Source organism: Triticum urartu, chromosome 2A (assembly GCF_056163025.1).
Source record: "Triticum urartu cultivar PI428250 chromosome 2A, HENAU_Tu73, whole genome shotgun sequence".
NCBI lineage: Eukaryota > Viridiplantae > Streptophyta > Magnoliopsida > Poales > Poaceae > Triticum > Triticum urartu.
The window spans coordinates 703,368,643-703,382,459 of record NC_141874.1 but is presented as its reverse complement, the minus strand read 5'-3'; the positions used below and the strand labels follow the sequence as shown (position 1 = coordinate 703,382,459).

Genomic DNA, 13,817 nt, shown 5'->3' with positions numbered 1-13,817 from the left:
GCTCTTGCATTACGTGCATCTTCACCTTGGGCCCTCGACAATGAAGCCACAATTGCTGGCCAGCCCCAACCGTAAGATCGACTGTGCGGACAACAGTAAAGTAGCAATTCTGGTATAGTTTAAGCAACATAAGAAAGTGATCATAAACGGTAGAAAATAAATTATAGTATAATTAATCAGCTTCATAAGAAATCGAGCAGAACTATTGGCTTTGACAACCCATATTTTTTTTGAAAATGAAGGCGTACCCCCTGCCTCTGCATCATGATGATGCATGCAACCATCTTATTAAAAAGCCACAAAAGTATTACACAGATCTGATGTGCACACTAGTCGAGCCATGGCGCGCCTGTCGTTCACTGCGACGACGTCGCTGCTTTACAATGATCTTTGAACCACACACGTAGCGAGACACGTAGTCGATGACGCTGCATGGCCGGGCATCGCCAATGTAGGCTCTGTTGTTGTGGCCATATGAGAGGCCAGTGGCCCCAATGGCACTCCATGACTGGGCATTGCCGTAAAGGAGGCGGCAGGCCTCAATTCTCGGCGGGTCAGCAATGGTGGCATTGCACAAGTAGACGGTGTCACCAAGGACATGCGAGAACAGCCCGGCGGGCAACAAAAGAGCACGCCCTGGCCCCAGGTGGCTTGGCGTGCCGACGAACAAGGCACGTCCACCAAACCCTTGTTGCATGGGCATGGTGATCCCCGCTTCCAAATCCACCCGGTGCGCCTCGTAGCCACCCCGAATAGGGTTTTTACTGTCAAACGGGATCTGGCGCGCCAAAACCAGTTCCCCGCCATTGTCCACTAGTTTTATGGTCCGATCGTACCGCATGTTAGTAGAGCCCAAATCGCCCAGCCCGGCCGCCACCGCCAGCCGCGGCTGCCGCTGGCTGGTGTCCAGCGCCATGATGGCCTTCTCGGTGACGCAGTAGAAGCGGCCGGCGAACGGCAAGGTTGCTATGATCATGTTGCCCCATATGTGGTGCAACCGCGTCCACTGCTTATCGCCGGGCTTGGCGGTGGCCAGCCAGGTCCCGCCAAAGTGGAGGGCCACGGTCGTGTCGTCGGCGAGACCGGCTCCAAACACTTGCAGGAACTTCAGCGTGTACCCGCTGGTACGCTGTTGGCTGCTCGCCGTGTACTGCAGCGTGGTCGCGTCCGGGAGGCCGGTGAGCTGCCGGGTGAGCGGGTTGAGGAGGCGGATGACGTAGCTGCGCCTGTCGCACAGCACGATGAGGCCGTCGGAGGTGGTCCCGAACACGTGCTGATAGCAGAGCTCCGGGAGGCTCACCTTGAGGCGCTCCCCTGTCGAGACGTTCATGAAGGTGCGGCGCTTCCGGACGTCGCCCATGGTTTGCGGGAGCATGATCCACCGCCGGGGGTGGAAACGGCGGTCCAGGCTGCCGTACGCGTGCGGGGACGCCGTGCACTGCCGCCACGTCCGGCACACCCCGCGGAAGCGGAGGTAGTCGGCAACGTCGTCCGCGAGGACACGCTCGGCGATCAGGCCTGCCGGCCCGGCGATCAGGTCCGCCCAATCCCTCCTGCAAGCCCCATAGTACGGTAGAATACCATCAGGTGAGAATAGATATTCCCGTCATTGATCAGGGTAACAGGAACTCCACTTTACCAGTTAGGGTCCATGGGGATCCCGGCGATGCGTGCACGCTTTTCTTGCCGGCAATACGTTTCCACGACTTGGTTAGGCAGCCCAGTGCTCGACGCCATGTTGTTCCGGCAAGACTTGATCGATCTCTGCCGCCGTAGTGCACCTCAGATCAGAAGCCGGTATGCTAGGCACTGGGGTAAGATTGCGGTCTTTTATGGGCCACCTATGTGAAGGAGTCCGTAAGAACTCTGACTCCCGAATAGGCCTACATGTATGGTCCAGAAAATCAGCTCAAAAAGATCTACATCTGTATCTATAATTTTTACTTTTTATTATATATTTTTGTACTAATTATACATTTAATATTCTTGCTTCGTCACATAGTTTTACAAGAAAATTCCCTTACCTTTCAGAAAATCAACCCGCAGTCCATGGTACGCGTACGCATTGCTTGCTTCAGCTAGGGTCCTGCTTCGGGCCTGGGCCACAACCTCGCTATGGTTCCTGCACACCCATCCTGCCTTGACCGAGAGTAACTAATCAGCGAGTACTCCTTCAAAAGCCCTCGCAAGGGTCATTTTTTGTGGGTTGGCAGCGCGTCATTTGGCGCGCTCTCAGCCGCCGTCACATGTCGCGTTATTGGCGCTCCCTTCAGATTTTATTAATTTTTTTCTATTTTCTGTTTTTCGGTATTTCCCCGGCTTATCTTAGGTTTTGGACCCCCAAAAAATCGAACTTCTTTTTGCACGAAAAACGTGTTTTATTTTTTCCCCTTCTGCGATAGGCACATATTCACTTATCACGGAGCCATAGAGCCAGGCGCTAGGACGTGCTTGCCCCTTGTTTAGAGCTTGCGTGATCGTGTCAGCATCAGTCGGTCTGTCATCGAGCTGCGGATTGTGTTGACCAAGTAGGTTCTTCACGGGCCGGCGATGGTGATATGCCTCTTGTGCTTCAGTTCAAGCTACGTCGCCTCCTGAGTTGACCGACATGGGCAGGGTTCTCTTCGGTGAGGTCTTAGTCGGCAGTGGTGTGTGCTCCGCCGTCGGTGTTGGTCTTTGTGGTGACCACTTCGACATGCGATGACAGACTCACTCTGGAGTGTGGTGACCACCCAAAGGTCTTACAACGTTACCTTCTTGAACGCATTGTGCCGATATGCTCGGTCTGTTTCTTTAGAGTGAAAAACTTAGATTCTGGTCTTGGGTGGATGGATCCGGTGACGCCGACGCATGAGCGTTAGTGTCTTCCCCAAAGTGTTGTTGTTGAAGAATTTTGTCATCCGCGTGAATGTGATATGATGAGATGGTTGGTGTGGATGGTCACTTGTGTAATTTGCTAATCACGGGTCTGGTCGTTTTTCTTTTCTTTCCTCGCACATGCATAGTTTTGGTCTTATTTAACTTTGCTATTTGCCACCGTGTATTTTATGTTTGTGCATTGATTTTGACGTGTATTCTAACTATACAGAACCCAGGTTTATGCTCATTGATTTTGTATTCTCTTGATACTTTATTTTAAGCCTTCATAAAAAAACAGACTTTTGATAGAACAAGGAACTAGTTTGCAAGCAATCTTGCACAACCCAGTAAGTAAGTACACATGCCATGCTCACCATCCAGGGCCGATCGCACGTTGCTCTCGACAATTTCTTTCTGCAAAGAACCTTTATCGCTTGACCCGTTTCGACGAGAACACACGAGTAGCACAGCTGCACAGGCACGGATGTCACGAGTTGATGCCCAGAGAAACGTGCCGCCCATGTTCATGATGAAGAGAGTGACGGTTGAGCTGCGCGCTCGACGGTGGCGCGTTTGCTGGAGCGGCAGAAGGCTCCGTGACTACCAAATCCTTGTCAACACAAAGACAAAGGGTCCCCACAAACCACGAATTAGATAAACACAATACAAATACTACAACCTTCGTTCACAAATACATATAAGATGTTTTAAAAAAATTCTAAATTGAATGTATATAAACACGTTTTAGTGTGTTTGTTCACTCATTTCAGTTTGTATATAGTCCATATTTTAAAACATTCGAAACATCTTATACTAGTGAAGGTAGGGAGTAGAAGATAAATCCTTCGATGGATTTAGATATAAATTTGTGTATTTAAAAGACAACAACCTAAAAAGCAAATGTTCCCGAGTAGCAATTCCCGTTTATTGTAAAAAAAAAGAGGTACAGTGACACATAGTATTGTGCAACTATTGTATACAAAACTGTGGAAGAGGGATGCCGCAGGAGGTGACGGTGTTGCGGGCGAAGCTGCCCGCGAAGTAGCGCCGGTACCTCGGATTGGCCAAGTACATGCAAAGGAAATGTTTCTGTGCCCAAAGGTTGAAGCAACACAATACCGAGGGCGCAGTACCGTACTTGTTCGCCGTCTGACAAGAAGTAAGCCTCTCCGGGTGTTGTGGCTTTGCCGCCATCGCACCCGCCACCACAACCGCTACGACCAGCACCCACACGGGCACCGTCACTGTCCTGGCCATGATCTTTCGCGACTACAACTCCTCCCTAAACACAAAGTCTGGCAAGGTAAGCAAAGCGAAGCACACCTCTCGTATTTATATGCAACAGCGAGGCATTTGCAGGCAGTGTGTACTATGCATGAACGCTACTAAACTAAGCCTTGGGTGTACGCTTCACCAAGCATTCTTAGCCAGAAATCACTAATGGATCCATTAATATGATACCAATTTTGGCACTGAAATTCTAGATTCTACTGTGCCAAATTGCATTGCAGTTATGTGGCTAGTTGGATATATGGATGACCAGCTTACTACTTCAGTCCTGCTTTATTTGTCCCCTTTTTATTTTTTTGTCAAATTTGACCATAGATTTAACTAACAAAATGTTAATGTATGTCATAAAAAATTATAGCATTGGATTTATATTTGAACACAGTTTTTGGTAATATTATTTTTTCTATGTATAACTTATATTTTATTAGCTAAAATCACAGTCAAAATATGACCTGAAATACGAGGGGGCTAATAAATTAGGACGGGGTAGTAGCTCAATACCTATATATATAATTAATACCAATCAGCTATTAATTTAGTCCATTTTTTACCATGACATTATAGCATGCCAAATTATAATGTATTGATATGGATGACTACAATTTTATAATGGAGTACTTACAAGACGGGTACCTGGACGCCATCACATGCATCCTTACGGGCTAGTATTTATTTGTGGCATCATATGTTTCTTGTATATCATTTTAGAACTTGGTAGATGGCTATTAAAAAGGAATAATTAGATGAAAAGGACAGCTAAAGATTTCTGGAAATAGGAGAGATAGCTCACATTTTTTCTTCTTTTTTGGTTCACCATGTTTGCATCATCTTAGTCAAGGATTAGTAAAGTAAAATGAACTTTTTACACAAAGGACCATCACTTACGGGAGGGAACCGGATCTTCTAACATTGAGAAGGAAAGTTAGAGAAGCTATAATATCTAACTTTTCTTCTTTCTATCCATATGATTATGACTAAAACAACTTAAATTAATTCACAAATTGATGACGATGGTATACATTTATCGTAATTACATACAAACAAATTGATGATGAAATAAAATTAATTTTAAATTATTTATATCTACAGTACATACCTACAGTAAATAACCTACTACTATCTACTAACGGTCTCTAACTTTCCTTCTTTATTTTATACTAGGCTAACACTATAGCACGGTGATTTTTCTTGTCAATGTTAGAGAATCCATTCTTTTACTGGAGTACTTTTTTGGAGTTTCTTTTCTCTGCCAAAGACATTTACCTCCCGCCGCCGGCGAGCACCCGACGGCGTCGCCGCCAAGAGGCTGCCGGGGACACTCATTCGCCGCCACGGCCGCCCCGTGAGAGCGCCCGTCTCCAAGTGCCTTAGCTCGCTCCGCCGCCTCTCCTCTCTTGCTGATGAGGCCGCCGGTCCACAGCGACCATCCGCCACGGGCACCTCCTCCATCTCCTGCGGCGTCTCGTGACCTGCCCTGAGCTCTCGTCGCCGGCCGGAGCACGGTAGGGGCTCCGCGCAGTCGCCTCCCCTCCTTCCCCTTCCTCGCGCGCCGTACTCCCTCCCCCAACCTTCGGTCGCCAAATCGTCCGGTGAGGTGGTAGACGGCTAGACGCCCACAAGGTGTTTGCCAAATTGCCCAAGAGGTATTTTTTTTAATTTCTGGATTCTTGGCATCTACGATTTGGTTTGCTCAGTGACTTAGGCCCCGTTCGGATTCCCTCCCACTCCCCAACTCCGCTCATGCAGCCATAATCTGAGGAGTGGCTAGAATGAAGCGCTCCGCTCCGCAGTGGGGGAGTGGAGGGTTGCCCAACAGTGCCTTACTATTACCAAGTAAGTATTGGTAATTGTTCATGGGAACTTAATTTGGCCACCAATGATCACAATGTTGCTTGCTAAATAATTTAGTGATTGGATATTAACCACGATAATGTGACAATATATATGATTACCAACCAATGTTCAGCTTGTAGTAATAACCAAGGACCTTGGTGACTAAAGGTCTAAATCTCTAGTAGTTATATAATAGTCCATCGCAATACCCAGTCTTAGTTTTTCCTCATTCAGTAGTTTCTTGTTAATGAAAAGCTAGATTATCCAGTAACATTTGTAGAAAAGTCAAATTTTCTTACATCTAGCTGACATGTTGACTTTTTCACTGATTGACCTTACCGTAATCATGGACCTGTAGTATTTTATCCGAACAGTCACAGAGGAATGCAGCGTACAGCTAGCTAGTAGATCTGAATGCAGAAAATACTACTACTCCACTAGAACGTGAATGTTCCTTAGCCTGCAAGGGGTAAGCTGCATGGACACATATATATTGCATCCGCAGTTGCACACTTGCAACTTCTATATACGTGTAAAAATACCACATCTAGTTCGTTCCCTCCAATCGAGGATAAGTGGACAAATTCAAACTCTGACCTGGCTAGCTTATCTCTGTCAGTCAGAGTCTTAGCATTGTTAGTTAAGAATTCCTGTATCAGATCGCCCCTCCATAAGTACGGTGGCCTAGCTTAGCTGTTGGTGCATTCCCTTGTAGCCAATTTAGCCATAATATTTTGCTTAGGAGTAGGAGGAAGGTCCCTAATGATGGCAGTAAACTGCACTCTTCAAATCCTCCTCCTCTAGTTCATACTCCTCTCCCCTGTAGCCATCACCGCCGGTGCTACTGACACATTCGGCAAGGGCCAGAATGTCACTGACGGCGAGACACTCGTCTCGGCCGGTGGCACGTTTACACTGGGATTCTTCTCTCCCGGTGCGTCGGCCAAGAGATACCTCGGGATATGGTTCTCGGTGTCCAGCGATGCCGTTTGCTGGGTGGCCAACCGTGATCACCCTCTCAAGGACACCTCCGGCGTGCTGTTGTTGGCCAGCGACACGGGGGACCTTCTCCTGCTCGACGGCTCCGGCGAGGTGGCGTGGTCATCCAACTCCCCCAACACCTCCTCAGTGGAGGCGCAGCTTCTGGAGTCTGGCAACCTGGTCGTACACGACCAGAGAAGCAAAACTATCCTGTGGCAGTCGTTCGACCACCCATCGAACACCTTGCTGCCCGGCATGAAGATGGGCAAGAACCTGTGGACCGGCGACGAGTGGTACCTTACGTCGTGGCGGTCGCCGGATGACCCGTCTCCGGGGAGCTACCGCCGCGTGCTGGAGTACGCGACTCGGCTGCCGGAGGTCGTCCTCTGGCAACAGGACGCCAAGGCGTATCGCACGGGGCCGTGGAATGGGCGCTGGTTCAACGGCGTCCCGGAGGCCTCGACGTATGCGCACGATTTCCCGCTGGACGTGACGGCCAGCAAGTCAGAGATCACATACGGGTACACCGCCAGGCCAGGTGCGCCACTCACCCGTGTGGTGGTGACGGACGCCGGCGTGGTGAGGCGGCTGGTGTGGGACGCGAGCAGCCTGGCGTGGAAGACCTTCTTCCAGGGGCCAAGAGACGTGTGCGATGCCTACGGGAAGTGCGGGGCATTCGGTCTATGCGACGCCAGCGCAGCGTCGTCGGCGTTCTGCGGCTGCCTGCAGGGGTTCAACCCCGCGTCGCCACCGGCGTGGTACATGAGGGAAACCTCGGGCGGCTGCCGGCGAAACGTGCCGCTGAACTGCGGCGGCAACGAGACAGCGACGGATGGCTTTGTGCTGGTCCATGGCGTGAAGCTGCCCGACACTCAGAACGCGTCGGTGGATATGAGCATCTCGACGGAGGAGTGCAGGGATAGGTGCTTCGCCAACTGCTCCTGCCTGGCTTACGCATCCGCTGAGATCCGAGAAGGTGGCGGTGGCAGTGGCTGCATCATTTGGACGGGTGACTTGGTCGATCTTCGTTACGTGGACCGAGGGCAGGATCTGTACCTCAGGCTGGCCGGGCCTGAAATAGGTATGAAAACAATGGCAGTCAACCTCATTTTTCAGTACATCAGTTCACTGGCTTTAGGCGATAGCTTTAAGGGTTGACTGCATGATCACACCAACAAGTATTTTCTTCTTCTGTAACAGCTGTGCCAAAGGGCTCGAAGTTTGCTATTGCGACTGTTCTTGCGCCGGTAGCTTCCGCTGTTGCTATAATACTTGTCTTGTTATTTGTCATTTGCTGGAGAAGGAAGCACAGAATCTCACGTAAACGACTAAACGGTACTCTGCCGTAGCTTCTAATCTCTTTGTTTTTCCTAATACACTTGCATAAATCTAACTCGGCTCAAACTGCAGATGGTATTCCACAAAGTTCAGCTATGACAGTTCCCTCGGTTGATCTGCACACTCTAAAGGAGGCTACACTGAATTTCTCCGAGAGCCATGTGATTGGTCAAGGAGGATTTGGCATAGTGTATAAGGTGTGCGCGCATCCATTTGATCCCCGCATCCATTTGATCCCCACACCCAATTAAAAAGAATTTTTATAGAGATTATAGGCTAATTAAGAGCTTGATAATGGTACACTCACCAGGGCCAATTACCTGATGGGAGAACGATTGCAGTGAAGAGGCTTAGGCAGTGTGCTCTCACAAGGAAAGGCAAATGCGACTTCGCAAGAGAAGTGGAGGTGATGGCCAGGCTCAGGCATGGCAACCTTATTCGCCTCCTTGCCTACTGTGACGAAGGCGAAGAGAGGATACTTGTCTACGTCTACATGCCCAACAAGAGCCTCGATCTCTACATATTTGGTACATATACTTGCACAACTTGTCTTGCCTCTTATCAGAATTTGGAGCAAAATAGATCATTAGGTTCTCCTCTGTTTGTCTTTGCATTTGGTTTGCCAACAGCAAAAAAATGTTTGCACATTGCAGGTGAACCCAGCCTCCGTGCTACGCTGAGCTGGAGGCAGAGGTTGGATATCATCAACGGCATTGCACAAGGCGTGACGTACATGCACGAGGGATCGGGCGAGAGCGTCGTCCACAGAGACTTGAAGCTTCAAAACGTGCTGCTAGATGACAATTGGCGGGCCAAGGTTGCGGACTTTGGCACCGCGAAGCTGTTTGTCGCTGAGCGGGTGGACTCTAGCCTCACCATCGTCAACTCACCGTAAGCCACTCTACTCTACTCTCCGTTCATATCTGCATGATTTTTTTTGTTTCGTTTGCAAATGTTGGGTGGGCTCAGATGATTTTACTGGTGTGTCATGTCTGTTGCAAAAAAAGTGGATATGCATCGCCAGAGTCATTGCGGGCGGAGATGACGCTCAAATGCGACGTCTATAGCTTCGGAGTCGTGCTGGTGGAAATCCTTAGCGGGCAAAGGAATGGCGAGACGCAGAGGCTCCTTTTACATGTAAGTAGAAACTGCATTGCCTCAATTGTCTACGGTCTTGGCCGTATCTCATGAAAATTATGTTAGGGATTCTCTTGTGTTTTGCAGGCATGGGGATTGTGGGAGCAGGACAGGAAAATGGCGCTCCTTGATCCGACGGTGAATCTCCCTCCCCTCTCCCGGCCTGATTCCGACGTAGGCTCTGAACTCGAGAGGTGCATTCAGATTGGGCTTCTCTGCATCCAGGAATCACCCGACGACAGGCCGGCCATGTCTGATGTTGTCGCAGTGCTAACCACTAAGACCTCACAGATCGCTCGGCCCAACAGGCCCGGAATATACAACCAACGAACAAGGTTTGTGACAGGTCAGGCGGATCTCACTAGGACCACAACGATCGATCTCGAGTAGAAAGATTTGAAATCAGAGTTTAGAAGAGCATGAAATGCCCAAGTGAGCTCATTTTTCGTTTATTTTGTTCCGTTGGCCGCTAGTAGCGTATTCGAAGATGAAGATATGTTCTACCAGAAAGTGTAACTTCCTCTGTTTTATCCTTTACTTGATGTGTTCCTTGTCCATGGTTAAAAAAACGCAAATGGTAAGGAAATGCTGGCATTAAAATGTACGTATACTCGCGATCTCTTCTCACAGTTTGAATTTGGGCTGTTACTAGTGGCACATGCGTGAGTGAATAATCGAGGGGAAACATGCGTTGGTTTTCGATACTAATGACAGACGGTGTGTGTTCATATCTTTGATAGGTAGGATTGTTGTCTCCTGAAATGGGCTATGGTAAGGCAGATCTCGGGATCATCAGTTCATCATCCTAGACCCAGCTGCTGGAGTTCTACGGTTGTCCTGGAAATGGGTCGCTGCAGCTTTTAATCCAGAGCAAATCAGAGTTTTCTGAACAAGGCAGGACTCAATACACTATCAAAATAGCTACTACCTCTCTTCCAATGAACATTTAAAATTGTCTTACATTTAGGAACAGAGGGTGTAGATTGTATACGTAACAGTTGCGGCAAACTTGACACTGAAAAACAACCGTTCAAATTTTAGTGTGATGAAGACGAAAATTATGTAGATTTAGAAGAAGATCGTTTTTCTTTTGACCTAACAAAATTCACATCGTCGGTTCAACCTTTTTTTTTTCATTTTCTTTCGTCTGCCCCTTCAGACTCACTCACACGTGACCTTCCCTTCCAACGCGACCTTAGCGTCACCGCCGCCGCCTCAGTACTTCCCGTCCTCCCGCCTCTCGGGGACGCGCGTCGCCGCCGCCATTGCCGTTCCCCTTCTTCCTCGCCTCCCGGGACATCCTGATCCTGCAGCTACGGACTTCGCCCAGTCCCAGTCTTTGGCCATTAGGATTGGGTCTCCTTCCTTCCTTTGAGGTATGAGCAGCTAGATTCTTTTAGGAATCAACGTACTACTGTACGTTGTTTTCATCCAGCGCGGCATGAACCACCTCAGATTTTAGCTCATATTTGAGTCCTTTGTAATTCAAATCGATCCCGCTAGGTTGGGGGGTTCACAATTTCTGGGGTACACCATCCAGATCCGCCCCTGCTCCCGGCAAATCCAACTGCCATTCAGATCAACCCCCACCCCCCGCCCTCAGTAACAAGAAAGGAAAGTTGCAGCAACATGAACTGCTTGACCTCTGCGTGCCGCCGCCACACAGCCTCGCGGCGCCCAGATGTCTTGGGCGCCATGCGAGGACTCTTCTTCTGGCACACTGCATCAGCTGTCTGTCGATCGCCGGCGGCACCACACATTCAGAACATTAATCATGTCATCGCTCGTCCACCTGCACTAAGGCAGGTGGTGGCGCGGCCCGCTCGGCACTACTGCACCATCCTGTCTAGACCAGTGACCCACTTCACCCATGGGCACTCTCGGTCTCGGCGGTACTCGTACCCACGGAAGATTATCGTGGCAACGGCGTCTCTCATCATCATCGGCATCGGCGATGCGGTGATCGCTGCCGACCATGGATACCTTGAGACCGTGCCCTGCACCAATCGCACTCACTTTGTTCTCCGCACTCGCCAGGAGGCCGGAGCGTGAGTACGGTGAGTCCGGCTTCGCCCACCTCAAGGAGAGGTGTGCTGCCATTATACTTGACCCACACCACCCGAAAAGCGTCCGTGTCAACAACATCACCTCGAAACTTGTCCACGCCATCGACAACCACATCGCCATCAAGAGCCATGACACCGTCATGCTCCATCGTGGCAGCGTGGACTCGGCCGTAGAGGTTTTGAGGAGGAAGCTGGGGATTAACGCAAGGCCGGCAACCGGGCATCTCAATGGGCTCAAATGGGAGGTGATTGTCGTGAAAAAAAAGCGTGTTGCCATGTGGAGCTACCCCGCTGGCAAGATCATAGTCCCCACTGGATTGCTCCAATTTTTCAATTCAGAAGATGCTGAAGTTGCCTTTATAATTGCTCATGAGGTAGGTTTATTGGATCAATTGGCTGATGTGTGCCTTTTGGATTTTCTCTTGTCAATTCAAACTAACTATCATTGGCCCTCTTTTATTTTTATAGATTGCCCACATCGTTGCAAGGCATGAGTGTCAGAGAGCATCATCTACAAGTGGCTTCCGAGACCCCTGAGGATGCCCTTCACCCGAAGGTATATTCACTTGTAAATCAACCTTTTTTTCCTTCTACAGTCGAGTGACGGAGCTCCTGCGCTTTTACACATAAAAGAAGGATATGAGCCACTACTGCTCTCCATATGAAACTGGCTGCTTGTTTGTCAGACACAGAAAAAAGGAGTCAAACTCTAGTTATTATGGTAGAGAATGGACTTTTAGATCCCAGGTGCCTAGGCACCCTCTTATCTGTACCATCCATTCAAAATATAATGCCTAGAGATTTGAGCCAAGCATTGTAGCAATAGAATCCATTAGCAGTTCATGTCTTTCTTAAGCTCGGGTGTACCAAAAAATATTACACGGGTCTAGTCTAGCCCTGCCCTTCCTGGCATGATTCCACCTACTGAAAAAAGATGGAGATGACCTGTTGTTCTGCTAGACTATACAGGTTGAAGATTCCCCATTAACACCTTGGTGGCCACACTCTGATGTGAAGGAAGAAGATGAACGCCTGTTATAAAAGCTCTGTTGTGGGTGCGGCATTGGTTGCACCACATGCACGCTGCCTATGACCAGTCCTTTCACCGCATGCACAAAAAAAAAAGGACAAACAGCACCTCCCTGACAGTGACAGGTCTACAACAGTGCTGTCAAATCATCTCTCTCTCCATAAAAAAAGGTGCCTAGACCAGCCTTGTTCTGTCTCCTGCAGCGGTCGAGCGACCCTGTTCACACCCTGTAAAACAACTGCCTAATTAACATGCAGATGTAAGTGGCCTGCTGCTGTCTAATCATCAGCACGAATCTTCAAATCGTTGGACGCACAGGATAACAGGGTGTCGGGGCACCCGGGTGCTATGGCACCTTTCTGATTATAGTATAGTGATATTCCCTTTCCCTCCACGACAGTTCTTTCGGAACTAATCCATAAATTCCACGGTTTTCTTCCTTTTTTGCATTATCAATTCAATGTAAGTATGTCATGTTACAAGCTCTTCTGATGATGTTCATGATATGTAGGGCGGAGAGAGAGGCAGATCAGATTGGAATGATGATACTTGCTGCAGCCGGTTTTGATCCTCGCATAGCCCCACTGACCTTTAAGAAGCTAGGAGATAGTAATAGAAGATTCTTCTCTACTCATCCTTCAAATAAGAAAAGATCACAACTTTTATCTGAACCTAAGATCATGGAGGCAGCCCTAGAGTTATATAGAGTACACAGAGAATCTAATCCCGATACTCAAGGTTCTCTCTAAGTTTGAGGTTTTGGTATTCCCATGTGCTCGACACATAAACATGCTCTTGTTGGATACATAGTGATAACCTGCAATTTTAAGAGTAAGGCTAGGAAGAAATTAATAATAATTACATACCCATGCTCTTCATGCGTCCACAGTTGGTTTTGCCACTCGACTTAGGGAGAGATCATTCATACTCTAATGTTTTGGCCATCAGATCTAGGAGATATCATTCATGCGTGAACCAAGGCGAATAGGACAGGAAATACATTAGGAGTAAAAAAAGATAGAAAAGGCTAGGAAGAAATTAATAATAATTACATAAAAGAAGCTAGGGGGAATAATTAGAGGTGAAACAAGGTCTTTTAAGAGATGAAGCATGTCCCCCGTGATTATGCAGAGCCGCTTAATGCATCATGTTTTGTTTCCACGATCTGTAAATCTTGAGCCAAGGGTAATGAAGCAAAAGAGAGAGAGCATGTAATGGTGTTATGTTGGTGGAGCCAAGGGTATTACTGCAGGGAAAATGTCATGTGCCCCCATAAACATATG

The 13,817-nt window shown here is 48.5% G+C and overlaps 2 protein-coding genes and 1 pseudogene across 4 annotated transcripts; 1 reads left to right on the top strand and 2 right to left on the bottom strand.

Moving 5' to 3' along the window:
- Nucleotides 1-307: 307 nt before the first annotated feature.
- On the bottom strand, nucleotides 308-1,737 carry LOC147986942 (uncharacterized). The gene is made up of 2 exons (XM_087540205.1): nucleotides 1,640-1,737; nucleotides 308-1,553 (listed from the first exon to the last, which is right to left on the bottom strand). The coding sequence occupies exons 1-2, from the start codon at nucleotides 1,735-1,737 to the stop codon at nucleotides 308-310; spliced, it is 1,344 nt and encodes a 447-aa protein (XP_087396331.1).
- A 2,091-nt stretch (nucleotides 1,738-3,828) lies between these two features.
- Nucleotides 3,829-4,116, bottom strand: LOC147986941 (non-specific lipid-transfer protein 2P pseudogene; annotated as a pseudogene).
- A 1,246-nt stretch (nucleotides 4,117-5,362) lies between these two features.
- Nucleotides 5,363-10,042, top strand: LOC125539871 (receptor-like serine/threonine-protein kinase SD1-8). 3 transcript variants are annotated; one of them, XM_087545007.1, is made up of 9 exons: nucleotides 5,363-5,792; nucleotides 5,896-5,982; nucleotides 6,809-8,044; nucleotides 8,164-8,298; nucleotides 8,374-8,498; nucleotides 8,612-8,828; nucleotides 8,955-9,192; nucleotides 9,309-9,438; nucleotides 9,505-10,042. In XM_087545007.1, the coding sequence occupies exons 2-9, from the start codon at nucleotides 5,919-5,921 to the stop codon at nucleotides 9,826-9,828; spliced, it is 2,469 nt and encodes an 822-aa protein (XP_087401133.1). In that variant the 5' UTR covers nucleotides 5,363-5,792; nucleotides 5,896-5,918; the 3' UTR covers nucleotides 9,829-10,042. The 3 variants fall into 3 exon arrangements, with proteins under 3 accessions (XP_087401133.1, XP_087401134.1, XP_087401135.1); XM_087545008.1 differs by lacking the exon at nucleotides 5,363-5,792 and having other exon boundaries at nucleotides 5,806-5,982; XM_087545009.1 differs by lacking the exons at nucleotides 5,363-5,792; nucleotides 5,896-5,982 and having other exon boundaries at nucleotides 6,005-8,044; nucleotides 9,526-10,042.
- The last annotated feature ends 3,775 nt before the right edge of the window (nucleotides 10,043-13,817 follow it).